This window comes from Sceloporus occidentalis, unplaced genomic scaffold (assembly GCF_023333645.1).
Source record: "Sceloporus occidentalis isolate IW3139 unplaced genomic scaffold, rSceOcc1.0.p SCAF_1, whole genome shotgun sequence".
In the NCBI taxonomy this organism is placed as follows: domain Eukaryota; kingdom Metazoa; phylum Chordata; class Lepidosauria; order Squamata; family Phrynosomatidae; genus Sceloporus; species Sceloporus occidentalis.
This window is the reverse complement of record NW_028316981.1, coordinates 78885963-78895213: the sequence shown is the minus strand read 5'-3', so window position 1 is coordinate 78895213 and position 9251 is coordinate 78885963. Positions and strand designations below refer to the sequence as shown.

General features: G+C 42.3%; 1 protein-coding gene across 1 annotated transcript; it reads left to right on the top strand.

The window, feature by feature from the left end:
- The first annotated feature begins 311 nt into the window (after positions 1–311).
- Positions 312–8136, top strand: LOC149321671 (oocyte-specific histone RNA stem-loop-binding protein 2-like). Its single transcript, XM_089515776.1, has 6 exons — positions 312–361; positions 5703–5801; positions 5886–5990; positions 6238–6373; positions 7501–7602; positions 7857–8136. The coding sequence occupies exons 1-6, from the start codon at positions 312–314 to the stop codon at positions 8001–8003; spliced, it is 639 nt and encodes a 212-aa protein (XP_089371902.1). The 3' UTR covers positions 8004–8136.
- Positions 8137–9251: the final 1115 nt, after the last annotated feature.

The window sequence follows — 9251 nt, the reverse complement described above, 5'->3', positions numbered from 1 at the left end:
CGCCCCGCCGGTCCCTTCAACAGCTTTCTCATTGGCCAACATAAGCAGTGACGTCACAAAGGGAGAGGAACAGTTGATTGGACGAGGCTGCCCCCTCCGCCTGCTTACCGTGTTTGTTATTGTCGACGGTGATTGAGGAGATTCCCGCCCCTCCTTTGTGATGGTCCTTCATCCAGCCAATCACTGGACAGAGATCAGTCTCCTCTCTTTCGATTGGACAGAGGTGCTTCCCAAGCCCCGCCCACCCTTTCTGCTGGAGGGAGATTTAAACTCGCTGGAGCCGCTTTGCTGTCTCTGCTCTGCTGCAGGCGATGCATTCTGGAGGTTTGGGGGCGGACGGCAGGGCTCCTATGGCCAGCAGGTAACAGCCCTTGCAGGGGCCGCCCAGCCGCTCTAGACTGGCCGAAGGGGAAGGCAGCACTGCAGCCCTTCCTTCCCTTTTCCTCCCGCAGAGACTCACAATATTAAGGCATTGGTTCCCTAGGCTGCGTCCGCACGGCAGAAATAATCCGGTTTGACATCTCTTTTTAACTACTATGGCTCCGTGCTATGGGATTCTGAGAACGGTAGTTGGCTGTGCTCCGTCCGCTCTGGTGCCACAACCAGCTACCATTCCCAGAATTCCATAGCACGGAACCATGGGAGTTAAAGGATTATTTCTGCAGTGCAGATGCAGCCCTCGTTGCAGGACGCTGTTGCAGCCATCTTTTTGGGTGCATCCGCACTGCAGAGATAATCCGGTTTGACACTACTATTAGCTGCTACGGTTCCATCCTACAGAATCCTGGGATTTGTAGTTTTGTGAGGCACTAGACCCAGCGTGGTGTAGGGTTGTTTTTTTTAGCGTTGGGCTACAACTCTAGAGACCAGGGTTCCATTCCCTGCTCTGCCAGGACGCCCATTAGGTGAGCCTGGGCAAATCACACTCTCTCAGCCTCGGGGAAAGGCAATGGCTAACCTCCTCTGAGCAAATCTTGCCAAAGACAACCCCATGATCCTTTGAGAATGATCTCTTTTCCTCCAATTATGGTTTCAGCATCTACTTTGAAGCAGAGGCTGCCCTGTAGAAAGGCACATTGGCACTTCTTGTATAGTGCCACATTGGCACTGGTCTTTTAAATATTGTTTTCATTGACTATACAGCAAAGATCTGTTACTCAACTGCAGGAAGCTACTTGGATAACCAGTGTTGGTCTTTTATCTGTTCATAAAATAACTTTCTAACCTTTAGGCCTGTGGCTCAATGTGCACCTCAGTCATGGACCACTGTCTGCTGTTATGTCTCCTGTATTTGAAAGAGGCAAGTAGGTCAAAAAATTGTAGGATGAAAGAAGTCCATGAATAGAGCAGGATCCTACAAATGAGGAAGAGTTTTCCAAACATGAAGTCAAAGGCTTTCATGGCCAGCATCCATGGTTTTTTGTGGGCTTTTTGGGCTATGTGGCCATGTGCTGGAAGAGTTTATTCCCAAACGTCAGGAATGAAATCTTCTAGAACATGGCCACATAGCTTGAAAAACCCACAAAAAACTATAGTTTTCCAAACATCAGCAAAAGCCACCTCCTTAGCTTTGGTTCAGTATGTGCCTTTTACGTTGGCTGTTGATTTATGGTGACCACATTAATTTCAAGGCTTTTCTTAGACAAGGAATACTCAGAGGTGGTTTTGCCACTTCCTGCTTCTGAAACATTGCCTACAGCACCTGATATTCTTTGGCAGTCTCCCATTCAAATACTAACCTGGGCTCACCTTCCAAGCTCTGGCATCTTTAGGATATTTAGACAGATCTGGTTCAGTGTATAAACAGCCTTTTTCAACATGGTGCTCAACTGTCAATACCCCTATAGCACAGTTTCTGGAAATTTTGAAGAAAGCTTCAGCTAGTGATATCAGCTAATAGTAAATGCCTTTAGGTAACGTTTCAGAATTTAGAGCTGCGTGAAAGAAATAATAGAGTTAATCTTGAATTAAGTAGAAGTCCCTTTCACTCTTTAATTTGTCATACTGCTTTAATGAAACATTCATATGCTGTCTATCATATTCAAGTCCACAGTGCTGTTAAACTATTAAGTCAACACAGCCAAATACAAACCCAAAGATAAAAGCAGTAAACAAAATTCTGAAATGAAGACTTCTTCAAACGAAATTAGATACATCATTTTTCATTTTGTTTTTGCCTGGCACCTAAAAGATAACAATGGTCCAAAACACACAGCAGAAATAATCCAGTTTGGGACGGGTTCAACTATCTTGGCTCAGTGTAGGGAATCCTAGGAATTGTAGTTTACTGTGGCACCAGAGCTCTCTGACAGAGAAGGCTAAATGTTTCACAAAACTACAGTTCCCAGAATTTCCCTAGCATTGAGTCAGGGCAGTTAAAGCAGACTCACACTAGATTATTTTCACAGTGTGTTCTGGACAATAGTCAGTGCCAAGTAAAGGTTATGAAAAACTTCCTGGATTGCATGCTATAAAATGAAGAACATGCAACAGACAAGAGATACAGAATAGAGCAGGGGTAGGCAACCTGCGGCCCGCGGGCCGAATGCGGCCCGGCGAGGCCTTGAGACCGGCCCCAGCCCGGTCCTGCCGCCGATTGCCGCCGGGGCCTTTGGTGTCTCGCGCGAGGGGCATGGTGGGGCAATTGTCTATAGAAGCCTCAGAAACATGGATTTATCTTAACATTTTTTTAAAAATCAGCAAATTTTTCCGCATGTCCTCCATTTTTTATTTAAAAAGTGCCCTCCATTTGAAAAATTTGTCCTACATTTGTCCTGGTTTATTTACTTATTTAATTTGTTAAACATTATTTAATTATTTATTTTTTTGCTTCGGCCCCCCCAGTTGTCTGAGGGACAGCAACCCGGCCCCCGGCTCAAAAGGGTTGCCTACCCCTGGAATAGAGAATAAAACAGTGAATGTTCTTGAAGCTGTTGAGAAGACTTTATTTATTTAAGACTTTCTCAGCTTGCTGGTACTTTCTACCATTTATGGACATGAACTATGACTGTTACCACACTGAGGACCTTCCTTTTGGTGACAACTTGTGACCACTGAATTAGTGAAAAACAAAGTAAGAAAAATGCCTCATGAACTGGCTATAAATCTGGGAGCTGCTTATATTTCTTCTAACAGCTACTGACCATAGTTTTTATCTAATCTATTTTACTGAGGTTACTGAAGATTTTTGGAGTGCATTTGCACATGTGTGGCATTGAAACTGTATAGCCCTGTGAGAAATTAAATCAAACATTTGCAATCCTCAAAAAAAAGCACATCTTCCATTGATTTTATAGGTGAAAGTAACTGGATAATTGAAAATACAGATGAGATGTGGGGAAAATATATCCAGTGGGCCTTTGGTATTTGCTAGAGTTTGGCTTCAGGACCATCCGTGGATGCTCAAATCCCATTAAATACAGTGGTACAGCAAAATGATGTCCCTTATATAAAATGGTAAAATCAAGGTTTGCTTTTTGGAATTTATATATTTTAAAAATATTTTCAAGCCATGGATGTTTGAATCTGTGGATAAAAAAATCCATAGATATGGAGGGCTGACTGTATCTTATCTAGATGTGATGATCCTTTTGGTGTTTTATGAGAAGTTCTTATTTTCATTTCAACATAACAGCTTTTATCAAATTCCTCAGTATATGTTAATAGGAGGCATTCTTTTACATGGGCAAAGAACTACACAGAAGTATGTTTCCTCTACAGAGTATGGCTAGAAGCCTAAGGGGCTATGAAGTGCATCTAGAAATAGATGTTTTTTTAATACAGGAGGGACCTCCACATTTGCTGGGTTTAGGGGTGCAGGACTCTCATGAAAGTGGGGGAAATGCAAATAAAACTATTTTTTTTACCTGAGAGAACACTACTCTAGGAAGCTCTAGGTCCTCCCATGTGGCTCTGTGGTAAACATTCAGCAGTTTCACGCTGAGGGACCTAGAGATTCATAGAGAACATCTTAATTTCAGTTAATAATCAAAGCTGCAAAAGTTAAAGCTGCAAATGTGGAGGGCCGACTATAGGTTGATGACAAGAATGCATCTCAGAGGAAAACAGATGCACAGTACTACACTGCTGCAATGGCATATTTTTCCTACAGGCAGGTCTTCTCCAAGTTTCTCTGTTTATTAGATAGGGGAAATTGTTTAAATATGACCTCTATAGTTTCTTGTGGGTTTTTCAGGCTATGGAGCATTCTCTGAAAATGCCAGCCACAGATGCTGGCGAAACATCAGGAATAAACTCTTCTAGAACATGGCCCCATAGCCCCAAAAACCCACAAGAAACTATGGATGCTGGCCATTAAAGCCTTTGACTTCACAATATGACCTCTTACTGTGCCATAGATTACTCATCTTTTCTGGAAAATTTAGCATGGTGTTGTGGTTTGAGTGCTGGACTAGGACACTGGGAGACCAGGGTTCAGATCCCTGCAGGGCCATGGAAACCCACTGGGTGATTTTGGGCAAGTCACTATCTCTCAGCCTCAGAGGAAAACAAGAGCATACCCCCTTCGAACTAATTCTGCCAAGAAAATCCCATGATAGGTTTTGCCCTAGGGTTGCAATCAGTCAAGGCACACAACAGGAAATACTCAAAGAGGGTATGAGACACTTTATCATACTGCAGCCGAACAGATTAGAACTAAATCAGAGGGTATGCTTCATGATGAAGTGTGATCTCAAGATGCAGATAAACCAGCATTGTTAATCTATTTTTTTCCTTTCTCTGCCTCTGTAGCACTTTGCATAGTCTATTGTGCTAGGGAAAAAAAATAATGCACAACCTGATGCATGAGACCTGAAGGTTATCCATGTTTGCTGTCAGGAAACTCACCAAAAGATTGGTCAGGGACTTAGTAGTTGTTAAAGATCGTTGGTTGATTGTGGGGAAACAAAAGGTTCTTGGATTCTTGTAATGACCAAGGTGCTCTGTAGAGTAGAAGTACTAGCGTTAGGTGATCTGTCTATTATAACCACTAAAATTTTTGATACTCTTAGTTTGACCTGAAGAGACATGGGAGTAATCAAGCAATTAAAACAGGCTAGCTTGGTGCACTTCCAATGTGATATAAAATGGAACAATGCCCCTTATTTGTACTGCATTATGTCTCTGTATAAGTAAACTCCACAGGATCTTTGTACTGATTTCAGTTGTAAAGAGATAAAATTTTATTTCAGTTGATAGGCTGTTTCCATGGAATCTAAAACAGCAGGTTCTGATCTTGATATGGATACAATGTTTGCCTTGCTGTGGAGTTTCATCTGTTAGTCCTTAGAGAGAGCTTTTGCTGCTAAAAGAATTAATGGATCTCAATGCCTCAGTTCTTTTTTTCTGATGAAGAAATGCTAATTGTGAATTCAGAAACTTGTCATAACAGTGTACCATGTGTGAGCGTCTTATAGATCATAAGATTGGAAAAGTTACTGTCAAGCATTGCCCAGCCAGCATGACTATGGGCTATGGTGGATGGGGATTCTGGGAGCTGTAGTTAAAAAGTAACTTTCACAAACTAAAATCTAGATTTCAGAAATTATTAAAAGACATGCCTTATTTCATTTACCGTACTTAAAAAGTTATTTGGATTAAGGATAACTTTAAAATAGTGATTACTCAACTGAAGTTTGTAATAAGTTGGCTTTAACCTTTTTTTCACAATCAGTAATCAAAACATAATTTTCTTGGAACAGACCTTCAACCCAGACCTTCTCTCTTGGAGTACAGATGGTGAGTGTGGGTGTGGGTCCAAGTACAGGTTGGAAGCAAAGGGAATCCAGCTCAAGATCCAGGTGAGTATTATTAAAACTGCTGTTATACTTTACCAAGAGCATTGATTATTTCCATTTCTAGCTTTGCATCTTGGTCCTCTGCAGGTCTGATGTGGAGACAGATGAATCTGTTTTGCAAAGGAGGCAGAAGCAAATAGACTATGGGAAAAACACCATTGGATACCAGTGCTTTGTCCAGCAGGTTCCCAAGTAAGCAGTCTTTGTTGCTTACCTCCAAATGTTTATCTTTGCATAACAGAAGTCTGAAATCTGCAGCTCTTCTTTCCAAAATGTGATGGTGTCTATCACCTTTTCCTACCACAAGGTCTTGACATTTAGTACATTCATTTCTGTGTTGTATCTTGAGGAAGCTGTGGAAGATATCTATCAGTCTCTGCTGTGTTTCTGCCTTAGGAGGCCTTGGCATGGCCTGATCAGCTTTCATGCTTCATTCCAGGGCTGTTCGGCAGGCAGGTGTTCATCCACGCACTCCAAATAAATATAAGAAGTATAGTCGCCGCTCATGGGACATGCAGATCAAGCTGTGGCGACGGGCACTTCATGGCTGGGATCCACCTGGACTTGAGAGGGAAGTACTTGTTAGTTCTTCTGGGTTCTTTCTGATTTTGAGCAGAGTAGCCTGAAACAAAAATAAGGTTCATACAGCCACATAACAAGTACAGTTTCCCCACCCAAACATTTGACTTGCCAATGGGATTTATCAATTGACAGGCTTATATTTCATGTCAGGGCCATTTTAGGAAGAACTTCTTGTATATTGCAGAATTCATTGCTGGCAGCCTGGTGACCCATTTATAAAGTAATCCTCACACACTATTCAGGAACTGCAGGCCTAGTCTATATATGCATTCTCCCTGGTATTCTTTATCACCATGGAGACACAGTTAATTGTCAACAGAGCTGTCGTGTTCCTCAGTGATAGCAAATGGTTCTTGCGCCCATCAGAGATGGGAGTATTTTGTACTACATTCTGTAAATACCCAAGGTGTAGTGATCATATGTAAAGGGAAAGGAGGACAAAATTACAGGTGTGCCATTCAAGTGAGGAAAATATAAATGATCTTCACTTATTTCCATTGTCGACTTTGGCAACTTGTAGGAGTTTGCGGTAAGAAGTGTTCAGTCTTTACGATCTGGATATGATCACTAAAAGGGGGGAAGCCCTACATCTCTTTTCCAAGACAGGTGTTGGGTAGGGAAAGAGCTTTTCTTGCTTTTATTTTAGGTCAGAGTGGGCAAACCACCTTTTCTGTCCCCCTGGCAATGGTTACATTTCTTCAGAGGTAATCTTTCAGGGCCAGTTGAAAGTGGACTCAAAAGTGAACAAATTGCCCCCTTTTCCTTTTTCGCCTTCTCCCTCCCTCTCCAGTAAGCCATTGGATTGGGAGCAGATCACTCTGGCCAGACATCTGAACTGACTACTTGTTGAGTCCTTTTAAATTTAGGTTAGTTGTCACCGGTTGCCCAACCCTGCCCTATAATCTAAGCCTAAGGCAATGTTTCTCAAACTTTGCTCCTCCAGATGTTTTGGATTTCAACTCCCGGAAGCCCGAACCACCTTGGCCAGCAATCTAGAATTCTGGGAGTTGAAGTCTAACACACCTGAAGGACCAAAGTTTGGGAATCACTGGTCTAAGGCATTTATTACTATTGATGCCTGGCTTAATGTGAATGAAGCCATTCTTTGTTTGCAAGGCAGGAGCTGGTGACCAAACTGAATCCCCCGTCTCATTCCTCAAACGAATGGTTTGGTGCTCAAAGGAATCTGGAAAACATATGTAAAGAAACCTTGGAAGGACAGGTATTGAGACTTAAACAGTAATTGTGGCATCATTTGGAAACACTTAAATAACTAGGATGTTTTGGTGTACATGATCAAACTCACAAAATATTCTTGGTGATGTGTTGAGGTGTGGAGCCCTAGATCTCCATGGGACATTAAATTCCAAGCATAGCATCACTATTACAGAGGACTGGGGAAATGACTTTTTCTGTGGGTAGTTACTAGATCACTTATTCAGACTTACTGCTTTTATGCTTTGTTTGTTCTCTTAGTTTGCTGAATTGTCACCTTCTGGCCCCTTTTCTCCTTGGCTGCCTCAAAATGTTCCCTTCAATGGGGAAAATTTCCTGGAATACATGGAAGGTTGTCCATTTGCTCCTGGCTGCCAATTTCCTCTCCTGGGACCTCAAAACAGCTAATGCTCTAGAAGCTACAGTGTCTTAAAGGGGAAACCCTGAGATATCATCAAGCCTTTCACCCGTGTGACCTACTTGTGCCCCTCAGCTGATTATGATATCCATAATTTTGCAATGGATTAATAACATTTCTGTATTTGTGACTTGTTTGCCTTATGCAGTCTCCTTTTGCACAAAACACATGCTGTTACCTCTGCCTCATTTACTTAGTTCATAGAATCATAGAGTTGGAAGAGACCACTAGGGCCATTCAGTCCAACCCCCTGCCATGCAGGAAATCCAAATCAAAGCATCCCTGACAGATGGCCATCCAGCCTCTGTTTAAAGACCTCCAAGGAAGGAGACTCTATCACCCTCCGAGGGAGTGCGTTCCACTGTCGAACAGCCCTTACTGTCAGGAAGTTCCTCCTAATGTTGAGGTGGAATCTCTTTTCCTGTAGTTTCTCAACCTAGTTGAAGAAACACTTGTCACATTTCCTAGCAGAGAAGGGCCTGAACATTAAAACATTGCTAGGCCCTACATTGACTTTGGGTAGTTCAGATTTGCTTGACACAAACACTGTAAGTTTTAAAACACACAAAAATCTCTATACCCAATGCAGAATTCATAACTGGGAGCAATTGGCTTACAGATTGTAAACCGCTTAGAAACTGCTGAGAGAGTGCTGAGTTCACGATTAAGAAATGTAAATGCTATTGCTATAAGTTTAGGGGGGCTGTGGGATGAAGGTTTTGGTACCTTTTAATTTCGTGGATACAAAGCTACCCTGTGTGTGTGCTACTTGCCTGGAGCATGGAAAAATTAGAGCAGTTGGAGGATGAATTGCAGTTTAGTCATATCACTGTGAAGTGTGGTTTAGCTGTTGCAATCATGCCTTAAGGATGTAATTAGGCACCTCTGGTGTGGCTACTCTTAGCCTAGGTGCCACTTTCTGTGGAGGGGACAAGTTAAGTTTATTTACATTTATCCAACAGTTGCAGATCATTAATCTTTAGTTGTGAATAATTGCCAAGTGAGTTTCATGTGTGTCTTCAGGTCCTTAATGACTTAAGGTGACTCTAAGGCAGTGGTTCTCAATCTTCCCAATGCTGTGACCCTTTGACACAGTTCCTCATGTTGTGGTGACCCTAACCATAATATGATTTTCGTTGCTACTTCATAACTGTAAATAAAAATATGTGTATTCTTATGGTCTTAGGTGACCCCTGTGGAAGGGTTCTTCGACCCCCAAAGGGGTCGGGACCCACAGG

Coding starts and splice junctions, on each gene's coding strand:
- LOC149321671 (XM_089515776.1), top strand. CDS start 312: ATGCATTCTGGAGGTTTGGGGGCGGACGGCAGGGCTCCTATGGCCAGC. Junction 5,991..6,237: donor TTTGTCCAGCAGGTTCCCAA/GTAAGCAGTCTT, acceptor GCTTCATTCCAG/GGCTGTTCGGCAGGCAGGTG. Junction 7,603..7,856: donor AAGAAACCTTGGAAGGACAG/GTATTGAGACTT, acceptor TTGTTCTCTTAG/TTTGCTGAATTGTCACCTTC.